This window comes from Asterias amurensis, chromosome 5 (assembly GCF_032118995.1).
Source record: "Asterias amurensis chromosome 5, ASM3211899v1".
Lineage (NCBI taxonomy): Eukaryota > Metazoa > Echinodermata > Asteroidea > Forcipulatida > Asteriidae > Asterias > Asterias amurensis.
The window spans coordinates 13,061,391-13,074,681 of record NC_092652.1 but is presented as its reverse complement, the minus strand read 5'-3'; the positions used below and the strand labels follow the sequence as shown (position 1 = coordinate 13,074,681).

At 37.6% G+C, this 13,291-nt stretch overlaps 1 protein-coding gene across 1 annotated transcript in view; it reads right to left on the bottom strand.

Moving 5' to 3' along the window:
* The window catches only part of LOC139937641 (ubiquitin-conjugating enzyme E2 Z-like), a 68,637-nt gene that overhangs the window by 44,373 nt on the left and 10,973 nt on the right, over nucleotides 1-13,291 (bottom strand). The window contains exons 2-3 of the mRNA XM_071932881.1: nucleotides 8,728-8,797; nucleotides 1,988-2,175 (exon numbers count right to left, since the gene is read on the bottom strand). Of these exons, the coding sequence (XP_071788982.1) occupies nucleotides 1,988-2,175; nucleotides 8,728-8,797 (258 nt within the window). The remainder of the gene's footprint in view (nucleotides 1-1,987; nucleotides 2,176-8,727; nucleotides 8,798-13,291) is intronic.

The window sequence follows — 13,291 nt, the reverse complement described above, 5'->3', positions numbered from 1 at the left end:
TATTTTTAGAATCAGTATATTTTTTGACACAAAATATCAAATTTAGAACACAAACAGATAAATGTTTCTGAAGTTAATTAGTTTTTGACCATTTAAATGTTGACATTTGAAGAGCCATTGTGTTTGTGCACAGACACAAAACGTGCAATACATGACGTCATGGTGACGTCGTCCGGATTCTAAGGCCATGGAATAGTTATACAGTACCCAAAAAGTACAAAATTGAAAAAGAAATTGCGATCGGACGAATAGTTTGTGAGATATGGCAGTCTAAAGATTGGCTAATTAAATATTCATGTCGTTATAACTTAGTTAATTAATTATTTAATTTATGCAAATTACATTTAACTGAAACTTCAAGACCTAAGCTTTAATATGATATAGGGTCTGACTCTTTTATACTAAGCCAAGTATGATTTTTGGCTATAACAAAATGCCCTGGTTAAACCTATGGGCTTTTGACGGAAACAAATAATAATAATAATAATAACAAATAAAAATCTTGACGATTTCAATAGCTGTTCCGACTAAAGTTCGGAACAGCTAATAACAAATAAAAATCTTGACGATTTCAATAGCTGTTCCGACCACTACGTCGGAACAGCTAATAATAATAATAATAATAATAATAATAATAATAATAATAATAATAATAATAATAATAACAAATAAAAATCTTGACGATTTCAATAGCTGTTCCGACCACTACGTCGGAACAGCTAGTAATAACAAATAAAAATCTTGACGATTTCAATAGCTGTTCCGACCACTACGTCGGAACAGCTAATAAGAATAATAATAATACAAATTTTTAAAATCTCTTCGATTACAATAGGCGTTTCGGCTGTAAGGCCGAAACCCCTAATTATTATAGTGGATCCTTACATAGCGCTCAGGTAAGTCACGCAGTGACGCTCATGGCGCTTCAACATTATTACCCCTGGTCACTGGGCCTTAATAATTTAATCGTTCCTTTAACTTTCTCAGCTCCCTGGGAGTATACAGCCTGTGTCGCCAATATGTAGCGCACTATGCTAACCAATCACAAGAACCAACTCTGCCCTCACAGGAACATATTTAACCTTGGGTGGAGAGAAGCTTATGGTTAAGTGTCTTGCTCCAGGACACAAGTGTCATGACTGAGACTCGAACCCACTCTCTGCTAAACAGAAACACCAGAGCTTGAGTTCAGTCCTCTTAACTGCTCAGCTAGAATACTCGGCTTACTCTCATTTCAAAATATTAGCTCTCAGAGAAGTCCTGTTTTTCTTGTTGCTGCTTCAGTTTGTTGTTTTAACCACTTATCATCAGGAATTTCAAAAAAAATTGGATGCTCACTAAAGGCCGCATTAAAACTTAAAATTTACAGTGTTTTTTTTACACAAAAACAAAGTTTAACCAAATAGAGAAAACAAACATTGCAACTGTTCCATTTTTCTTTTTACTTCTTTCATGAAGTTGTGTTTTTTTGTCCACTGTAAATTCGACCAAACCTTGGCTAGAGCCCTGCCATCATCATTACCAGAGTGTGACTCAACTCAATCTGGAAACCTTCCAGGTGTGATCTAATTTCTACAACTACTGTAAAAGAGCAGAACTCTTGCGCTATGCGTGACCTTTGAGTTAATCACACACAAAACTTTTATTTAATTCCTGCAGATTTGAGGGCTATCATCAACTGTTCTTACCAGGTTCCATGGTATTTATTTGTAATCAGGAGTAATAACCACAATACTCTTAATGCACTTCATTTTAGCAAGTCCAATTAATCATTTGTCTTTACTCTTTAACATCACACTGAGCAGATCTGAAGAACCACATTTTTTGAATAAAAATTCTTTAAGGTTTCTAAAAAATGAAAATACATATTGATGGATCTATCCTAAGAGAGTTTTATATAACCCTTAAGAGTTAAAGTACTTTCAATGTGTTTTATTTTCTTCTATAAGTCAAATAAAATGCAATGGGATAACATTTATTCACTTACCCAAGAATACTTAAACAGACTTTGCCATTTCGATAAAGATTAGGGTTGAAGCGCACTTTTCCTTCTCCATTAGTGACCAGCTTTACCCGTGGTGGTCTGATTGGATAATCTGGTGGGAATCGGATCACAAAATGGAAGAAACCCCCCTCATATGGTGTGTCAAATGGTCCTGTTATCAAGGCATGCACCTGGAAAAAAAAACATGACATATTCGTTTAAATAACCATTTTATGTCGGATGACCTGTAAATCTGCCAAAAATCTCTGAAACGACTTATGATTGACATTTTCTTGAGGATTCTCTCAGAACAATTTTGGAGCGCCCACAATTTGTAACAGTGTGCAGCTGGCTGAGGTGAATTTCGATCCAGACATACCGTTGTGTAGCATGCACATGCATGAACCTATGAAGCTATCACCCACTATAACTAAGATTTTTAGTCCGGATGGTGAGAAAACTGCCAATTATGGTTATAATAGCTTGGTTAAAACCAGGTTGGATTATCTTATGGATGGATGTGGTGTGGTCATTTAGGTCAAATGCTTTTGTGAAAAGTTTGCATAATGGGGTTATATAAAGAAACAGTAGTAATTACTGACAAGTACTAGCAAAAAGTAAAAGCAAGAACTTCCAAGTAGAAGCATTCAGTAAAAGCATCTTCTAATTTCCGTATGACTAAACTTGTTCTTTTACTTCAAAGTATTTACTTAATGCTTTGGAGTAAATACTTCTGATATCAAGCTCATCTCCCATTCACGTCTACGTACGCGCGCACACACACACAGCCCAAGCAGCATTTGATTTGATAGAAACATAGAAATCTTCAAGTCAGCCATGATATTTTTATTCTGTCAACATTTTGATTTAAAGACAACTCATCTGGACCCACAGGATCAAAACGTTTTTATTAAGCTTCTGAAACTTCATGGTAGCCAAAACACACCAATAATCAAAAGTTAAAGTAGAGCAGGAGAGTCCTATATAGAGAAGATGGGAGCTGAATATGAATGTAGCTATTTTTTTTAACTTAAAAGTTTTAATTATAATATAAACAACATGTTGTTGAAATGCATTCAATTGATAAAAAAAATACTTACTCTGATTTTATGAACAATAAGTCTCAATGATTGAGGCATTCATTTCTGAGAAACAAATTGTGTTTTATATCAGCTTGCTCTACAGATACAAAACGGTTTAATACAAACCGTTTTACTTTATTCTCAGCATAAATGTTAACAAATTTGTTTAAAAGCCATCTGAGTTTTTGTGTATTTTTTTTCTGTTGTGAAACACTGTGCATGTGTCTATTTAGTATTTCAGTGATGTCTTTCATTAAACATTTATCCCATTAGGAACACTCATAAACACTGCCATTTCTTCAGACAAGCATTTTACTTATCTGTCCAATGTAGCTCTGGAGCTACTGTGAAAAATGACCAGTACTTAACATTCTGTAGTATATTCTCCTTTTTATTCATATGGAAGTACAAGTGCTAAACAGAAAAAAATGTACTTTTCATTCAAAGTAGATACATTTAGCATTTTAGTAAATACTTTCCAGCAAAAACCTTTAACTTCCTTTTATTCATATGGATGGTAAATATATAATCAAACCCCTTTTTGGTTTTTGGCAGAGGCCCCATGCAATCAACAATTACTTTGCTGAATGGCTCATCAAAGGCGGGTATTGGTCTCAAAGGTGCTTTAGGTGGGTTCTGGTTAGACTTACCTACAACTTGGCATACATGGCATGTCTTACAAAACTTGGCTACTGTCTTTCTTAAGATAGGCCAATAGAAATGGTTCAAAATACGGTCACATGTCTTACCAATGCCTAAATGGCCAGCTACAGGTAAAGTGTGAGCAAGACTCATAACATATGAGCGATACGGTTGAGCGACTACAACCTGATCTAACACCTCCCATTCATTATCAGCAGGGATATTTGGGGGGCGCCACTTACGCATAAGAACGCCATCTTTAATTAAAAAGCACGTTGGCACTTTCGAAGCTTCATCTTCACTAAGTGCTCGGTGCTAACAAGTTCTGGGTCCCTACCTTGTTCAACGATTAAGTCATCTCTATTTAGAGAAAAATCATCTAAGAACTCTAGTTGATCTACAACTGGGGAGGGCCCATCTACTTTTAAAACTGAGGCTTTAAGGCCCGGTCCCACTGCAGTGATAACGAGAACGATAATGATGCAAAGAGAACGAGTTCCAATGAGCGTGTGCGTATTCTGCGTGGAGCAATTCAACCAATACAAATCGTCCTCTGTGCGTCGTGATCGTTATTGTTCTCGTTATCGCTGTAGTGTGACTCGGCCTTTAGCCTCACTATCCATGACAGTTTCAGAAAGATTCTCACTGGCCAATCTAGTCATAAATGTATCTGTCAATTCTACATCACCTGTAAATTCAGTATCACTACAACTAGGGCGTTCATGAGCTTTCTTACTCATGGCTCGAGTAGTTACACATGACGGAAAAACACCTGGGAATTCTTTCTCAAGTTTGTCCGTGTTATCTACTGTACTTGGCCTAAATGTCATATACGGGATCAACTACAACTCTGGTACCAGCAACAGCATTCCCTAATATAAGGGTAATACCATTAAGGCCTTGAGATAAACTGGGTGCCACCCCTACTGTCATCAGGCCTGAAACTGAATCTGATTTCAAAAATACATGATGGAGAGGCACTTCAAAAACATCGCTACCCACACCCGGTATAAGCTCCTAAAGAGGACTTCGAACTCAACGGCACTGCACCTTTAAGCAGTAAAGACTGTGAAGCCTCGGTGTCTCTTAAAATGGTGACTGGGTACTCGGGTGAATTATCACCCACTACGATTGAAATACTTCCTTCTGTGATGAAGGTTAAGAATTCCTCTCTAACATCAGATTTAGACCCTCTGACTAAAACCTGCTTAAGTTGCTGACCAGCTGAAGGGAGAACACTGGTAGTAAAGGCTATTGGCTTAGTGTAACTACTATCACTGGCCGTTTTCCTCAAGAAGACAAAACACTTGCACTTAACGTGCCCTGTTTTACCACAGTAATCACAAACTACGCTAGACCTATAAGAGTTGTTTGCCTTACTACTACTAGTGTCCGAACCTTCAGGTTTAGAGCCTGGTTTAAGCTCAAGTTTATTGTCTGCAGACTTATCCATATCAAAAGGCGAATTATTAGTCCTAAACCCTCCCTTACCTCCAGGGAAATTATTCCCTTTAGTGAAATCAGTTTTGTGAGTCAACACATAATCATCAGCCATCACAGCTGCTTGGTGTATTTCTTTGACCTGCTGTTCCTCTAAATGAACTTTTACATTAACAGGTACACAGCTCTTAAATTCCTCCAAAAGCATTACCTGTCTGAGCTTAGCATAGTCTTTATCAACCTTACAAGAAGCGCACCATCAATCAAAGAGATTTTCCTTGTCTCGTGAAATTTCTGTCTACAGGCTTCAGGAACCTGTTCATAAGCCTTAAGAATTGCCGCTTTAACTATCTCATATAGTCTGAACTCTGATTACAGGTAGGGTCGAGTAAACCTCTTGGGCTTTTCCGGTTAAGACACTTTGAAGTTACAAAGTACGCATGTCCGAAGGCCAACTAAGTCTTTCGGCAACCTTCTCGAAATGTGAGAAGTACTTGTCTACTTCCTCGTCTTGAAATCAAGGTACCAGTCTAAAATTATGCTTACTTGGTAAATCTGTTTGCTTTGGGACCACCCTCTGGTTGAGCATACTTTATCTTAGCTATTTCTAACTCTGCCTGAACTTTGTGTAATTCTAGCCCTTTCTCTACCTGAACTTTCTGTAATTCTAGCTCTTTAAGTTTAATCACAGTATCTTCAGAGTAGTTTGAACCTACATCTAAGACAAAGTCGCTAGCTTCTCAACTGGTTCCAAGAAATCCTTCATCAAAGAAAAATTATACAAGCACTACTCTTAAATCAGCTTTCTTCATCCTACTAACTACAGATACGTTAAAGTACTTAGCTAAAACTCAAACGACCTTTTAAGCTTATCTAACTTGAGCTGTCAGGGTAAGCTTGGGCGATATCACGACATTATCGAATATCGCGATATTAATTTGGACAAGATTTCGATATCGGATGGATTTGGTTTAAATCGAAATATCGATATTATAAGTTATCACACAAGCGCGAGTGGAATACGGAAAAATATAGCGCTTCTGCGTCCCATATCCAACGAGGCCGAAGGCCGAGTTGGATATGGAACGCAGACGCGCTATATTTTCCGTATTTCCACGAGCGCGCGTGTGATAACGTATTTATCTTCAAGCAAACTTGGCGCGTGACATAGAACACACAAGACGCATGGTAGTGATATTAGCCGTGCAATATAGGTTTTTATCACCACTCCATTCTGCCAATCTGATTGGAGGATTAGCGCGTACTTGAAGATAAATCGCGATATATCGCGATGTATCGCGATAATCGCGATAATCGCGATAATCGCGATATATCGATATATCGATTAAATATCGCGATGTATTTGCTAGCTGATACCCCATAGGTTTGGAGTAAAACCAGAAGAATAGGTCATTAGAACACCTCTCTTATACTAGGACTGTCTCTTCTACAACTTTCACTTGGAGTTTTAAGACTGATATGTCAAATTTCATTAATCGCGATTATATCGAATATCGCGATATATTGTCGGCGATATATCGTGAATAAAATAAATCGATATCGCCCAAGCTTATGTCAGGGTCACTTACACGTAAGAACCCTTCCACATTAAATTTACACGCCATATAAACAGTTGCTGGTTAAACTAAATGACTCAAATTGTCAATCAATTTAGTTCGGTTCCCAGACAAGCCCTCAATTCTGTAACGTACGACCAACTCACAAGGTTAAACCCCATAAGTTGATACCCACGGAAGACTAATAAAACAATGGAATTACATAAACAATTAAAGAAAGGGAAAACCAGCAACTGACAAAGGCAACGGTTGAAACATTCTGTGTAAGATAACAATTAATTAATTTATTTATTTACAAAATCAAAGCTTACAAAGGGTGATGACAAAATGAAGTTATAGATATAGCATAAATCAAGGCATAGTTCGTAAATTAACTGAATCAGTATAATAAAGTAAGATTCGGCCGAATATCAATGAAATTATAATATTTGAAGAAATACCATTTTAAGTGCTCAATCGACCCAGGAGTGCTCGGGAACAGGAAGTCGGGCGCTCACAACCGGTAGCCTTCGGTAGTATGGTAGAACATCACAGTTACGGTAGTCCAAGACCCTCAGTACTACGTACGTCAAAAGAATTCCCGTCCAGTCAGCAGCGCCGCCAGACCCCACGGTAGAAGTAGTGAACATCAAATCCCCGAAGGTTTGCACCGGTCAGCATCCCGTCCCGAGATTCCCAGAATCGAAAGAGGGTGCGGCTATGGCATGCATTACCTTTTATACCGCATAATTTCTCAAGCATGACCACGTCTTGAAAGGACTAAGCGCGCCATTATCAAAGCACACAGGTGGGGAAGGTAAAGAAAGGTACATGTAGATATGGCTCAGCAAACACACACGCTGGCTATAGGTTTAAAGGTACAAACTGTGACCATATAACAAACAGAAACCGAATCATCTTGAAAACAGTTCTGTCTTAAAAAAGACAAGGACACTGCATAATAGTCGACATCGGCAGAGTGTTTGGTTAGAATTTCAGTATTTTACTCTTTGCTTAAATTAAAATAATTATCAAGAATGTAGTAAATCGTCATATCATGAAGCCATGTGAGAGAAATTGCATAGATTGTCGAGGAAGATATTAAATTTCCAAAAGAGTGAAAAGGGAAACGATTTTCTCGTGTCTTTGTGCACAAAATTAGGCACAAGTACACCGCAGCAGTGGCGCGCGACGCCCATGGCGGTGCCCAGCACTTGCGCACCTGGATTGGTCTATAAATGTATACACTAAGTGCCTTGAGTACCTTGTTGGAAGATACTTGCGCTATATTTAAGACTGGTATGGTTGGTTTAACGGAACTGGGGGGGGGGGGGGGGAGGTTGGTTGTAATTGGCTGTAATTGGTGTACAGTTTTCCAGTCCTTTAGAAAGTAACCTGAATGCAGGGCATCAGTGAAAATCTTGGTAAATGGTCTTGAAAGTGCATAATACATTCAGAAGCTGTATACAACATAGGGTGCACTGCTTTTGAAACTTACAAACGATGGTAAGTTGCACATGTCCCGACAGTCAATAGTTAGCAGTGGCTTACAAGAAAGGTATTGGGGAGTGCTGTCAGGTCCAGTGCTTGTTAGCAGACTGGAAATCTTGGCAAGGTGACACCTCAATTCATTAGCAACTTCAATGATGGATTTCCCCAGGTCGGGGGCAAGTGGTTGCTCCAAATGCATCCAAGTGAGATGTCCAACTTGCAATATGCCATTTACTTTAACAGCTTTACTTCATTTTTACATTTTCAAATTTACAATATTTTTAACTTTGGCATTCTTATCTCTCTCTCGATTTTGATCTTGTTTTTTTGTGTAAAGTTACCTACGAGTAAACCCCTATCGAGTCTATGAAAATTACTTTTATGACATTTTTGGAAAAGAGGCTTATAACAAAAAACAAAAAAAAGTGTCAGATATTTCAGTTTAGTATTAATGTTGTTTTGCTGTAGTAAGAACTTCTTTTGCTTTCTTTAAAATACATTAGTTAAGTTTTGAGTTTACCCAATATTTTACCTTTGTGATGTCTTCTTCGGGTACAATACACATGCCTGGAGGGGGCTCAGCGTAAATATTCATTATATCTCTGGAGGAGAAAGAAAAGAAACAAACCAACAAAAGTGAAATAACAAATGGTTGTATTAGATTTGTTTGTATAAGTATCAACTGTATGCACAAAAAAGAAAAAGAAAAAAAAAGTTGTGTTTAAAAACACAAATGCCCTGCAAGCCAGTCTGTTTCTTGACATTTGACACATGTACATGTAGAACAGTGTTGGTTTTTTCCACAAATAATCTTAGACAGTGTTGTGCAATTTTGTTGTGCTGCTGATACTCTGCCATGTAGGTTGGAAAGACCAATGGGTGAAAACACTCATACATACAACTACAAACTGTAGGGATAAGTCTTCAAGATTTTTACATACATCTTCCTGAATGTTTAAGTAATAAATGTTTAAGTAAAAAACCTTTAAATCGTCAGCATTAATAATGCTGACGATTTAAAGGTTTTTCGCCAGATTGGTTGCACAGTCGATACTATTTCTTTGCAGGCTGACTTAGATAGGATTCTTGACTGGTCTAAAACATGGCGTTTATTTCTTAACATGGACAAATGTAGCATTTTAACCCCGACTCTTAAGAAGAAGCCTGTCAAATTTGATTATACCTTAGGTGATAATATTCTTACTCGTGTTGATGTTCAGAAAGATCTTGGTATTTTTATTGAATGCAAACTCACTTTCATTCCTCACGTTAATACTATTATCAAAAAAGCTAATCGCATAAGTGGTTTAGTATGGCGTAACTTTCGGTCTTTAAAGAATGAGTATGTTTTACGTATCTTGTTTTGTTCTCTCATCAGACCTAATCTTGAATTTTGTACTATTGTATTTAACTCTTACAGCCCATCAAGCACATAGACTAGAGGGAGTTCAGTTTCGTTTTCTCAAATGTATTCATAGGACACTAAATAATGGCACTGATTATAACTTGGATTATCTTGACCTATGTAAAATGTACAGACTTCCACCCCTTAGACAGAGAAGAACTTTGAATGACTGTCTATTTCTCTACAAATCTTTCCACAATCATTTTAGCAACACTGAGTTCAACCCCTTTGGCTTACATGTACCTAACCGTAATACTAGACAGTCTAGTAAACACATCTTATATGTGCCAAGGAATCGAGTAGATGTGACAAAGCGTGGCTTTTTGTCAAGGATTTCCTCCACATATAACAGTATCCATGGTTCTTGTGAGGTGTTCGGAGCCCCTTCTCTTAATTCCTTTTGTCGTCAGGTTTTGCGTGCCATATCCTCTTCCAGTAACTAATGTATATTTACAGTGCTTTTTTATTTCTTATTTTGTTCATTTATTATTTCCTTAGTTCCCCATTTAATTTTGTTGTTACATGTGTATTAACAAATACATTTTTTTTTTTTTTTTTTTTTTTTTTTTTCAGTTTGTTTTTGCATGATTTTCTTTGTTATTTGTGACCCACTCTGTGAAAATGAGTCACATGTCGCCCAATGCAATATTAAGTTATGGACAGTTTAATGTGGAAAATGTATTTTTTTTAAATGGTAGTTTAAAATATCATTTTACTTGTAATTCGTTTTTCAAAATACCACGTTTTTCTGAAAACGTGGGGAGGGAGTGGCAAGAGCCGGGAGGGAGTACGTCTACGCACGTCACTCGCACGGTTTGCGCAAGGTGTAAGTACGTGGCCCGCACGCCACGCCTGGCCGTGAGCGGTTGTGTGCATCGTACGTTGCGCACGTGGTAAGTGAGTTGTACATGCTTACAACGTGCTTACAACGTACGCTCATCTTGCGATTACCACGTTGTCGTACGGAGGCCGTACTTACACGTGCTGGTCACGTACGGTGTCCCTACTCACTTGCACGTTGTAAGTGCGTGCAAGTGCGATGAACGTGAGCTTTTCGCCCGATGTCGAGGGGGGGGTATATATAGGACGAACTTCAGCTGAAAGTGAAAGTAAGTGTTACACATTAATAAGTTTCCTTTTTTAAATTAACATATTCTGAAATTTAAAAAATGAATGATCACATGTTTGTACGATAATATTACATGTAAAATGTACAACTGTGTATTTAGAAACTATTTGGCGGACTATTAAAGTTCTCCACTTCGGGCCACCTACCATGGCAAGATCGCGTTGTTTGAGCACATGAACTCATGGTATTCATGATTTAATTTGATGAACTCTATTCCATGAACTCATAATTTAATTTTATGTATTCATTGTGTCAAACAAATAGTAAAATGTTTTTGTTCTTATTGTGACCCACTCTCCGATCCACCAGCAGCACCCTTCTCATGATCAGACTCTCTGGCGTCACCATCTGACTCTTCTTCACTCTTCCTCCCCTCTTCCAATCTAGCCCTCTCATCTTCCGTGGCCCGTTTCTGTTGGGCCTCTCTGGCCGTATCCGCTGCCTTTTGAGCTGCAGATGCAGCGACCTCTTATTCTGTGTCTTCTTCGGCATCTTTGAGACGAAATGATGGCACTCGTCTGACGGCTCGTTTTTTTTTATACTGCAGAAATAAGTGCCCACACTTGTGTTGTAAGTGTGGAGCACGTGCTTACGTACTCGTGCAAGTGACCGTTGGAGAAGAAAAAAAAGACTCACGGAGTCAGTGCGTTGGCTGTAGAGGGCACACACCTCACCCGTACTGGGGGTGAATCCGTACGGGTGACGCAGAGAAAGTTCCTCAGGCACTAAAAGTGCTTCGTCGTGTCTGCGTGCTCCCAAATCAGTACTGAGGCGGTACTCGGCATGTACTCGGAACGTACGGTTCCCCAAATCTTGCCCACGTTTTTGCACGTAGACAGCACGCACCTGCACGTACGGCGGGTTGGGACCGCCGCTTTATGTTCCGACAACCTGTGTACCAACATTTGGGTTAGCCATTTTTCAAGAAAAACGGTGCGACTTTTAAGTCACCTGGTAATAGATTTTTTTTTTTTTCAAACATTAGAGTAAATGTTTATGAACAATCAAACAAATTTTAGTAATTGTTTGTAACGATTGATATGTTACAAAAATCCTCACCGTTTTCACCAAGGGACAATTTGTCCCCTGCAGCAAAAAATGTATGTTTTGAGAAGTTATGCTAATTTTGATTCTATGGTTCATAGACTTTTCGATGTTTAATCTTTGACATTTTTACACAACAGGAAAGTAGAGATCCTAAATCATACAAATCTGTTTCCAACTTTGTCCATACGGTTTAATTAATGAGTAATTATTCAGTTAACAAAACTGTAATTATTCAATTAACAAAACTGTCTCTTTGTGAAAACTGTACAAAACGTGGTCTGTGTGCAGCGCGTCGTGTTTAAACAAATTGGCTGTTCGTGAAAATGCAAAAGCCGGTTCTCCTACTTTTTCGCTGTGCAAGGGGAACTTTCCACGCAATAGAGAAATACACAAATTGGCTGTTTGTGAAAACGAAAAAACAAGTTGTGGCCAGTGTTGCCGTTTGGGTCGCGTGCGCAAAAAACATTGTAGGTAAAAAATGTTGGCCCTTCGTGAAAACATCAAAAGCCGGAGCACAAACCTGTGAAAATTTAGGCTCAATCGGTCATCGGAGTAGGGAGAAAATAACGGGAAAACCCACCCATGTTTCTGCACGTTTCGCCATGTCATGACATGTGTTTAAAATAAATCCGTAATTCTCGGTATCGAGAATTGATATTGTTTTAATGTTTTCTCAAAAAGTAAAGCATTTCATGAAATAATATTTCAAGAGAAGTCTTTCACCATTACCTTCTGTAAACCCTGTAAGTTATTTGTAAATCTGTGAACTTTAAAAAAAAATTCTGTACCGACAGTTTCACATTTGATAGATCTATCCATAAAATGTATTTTTAAATTTATGTTGAACTACAAACCTATGTAATTAACATGTAAACTTTGACCTTATACACAAATGTATAGCAAAACAAAGTGTAAAAGTGTGATTATCTTGTAAAGTGTACATTTGGAGTACACCGATTGTTTTTGCACTCCCCATCCTCATTGGTGCATAAATTTGTTTCAAACAACTTTTTTTTTTCAAAGGTAAATATACCCAGGCAGTTTTTGAGAAAAAAACAAATAATTCAAACACCACCTTCATGTTGGGTCATAACGATTCATTTTAAGGGTCAAAATTTTATATAAGGCAAAAATTTTGCATTTTTTAAATTTTCACAAAATTTGACCCCAAGTGATAGATCTATCCATAAAATATAGTTTCATCATCATATTGACAAGCCAAGTCTGTGTAATTATGAGTTGGTCTTTTGTCTTGTACACAAACGTATAGGAAAATTAAACCTTAAAGTGCAATTTTCTCAAAAAGTGCGTATATCTTGAGCATAATACAGTGATTTGCACTTCCTATCCCAACAATGCATATAATTGTTTGAAAACAACTTTTTTTTTTAAAGGTCAATAAACATGTATGTACCAAGGCATTAAAAAAAAAAAAATAATATCAAACTTTCTTATGTGGTAAAATGAAACAAGAAGGTACTTGTATGCAGAATAGTTAGACATAGTTTTACAGTT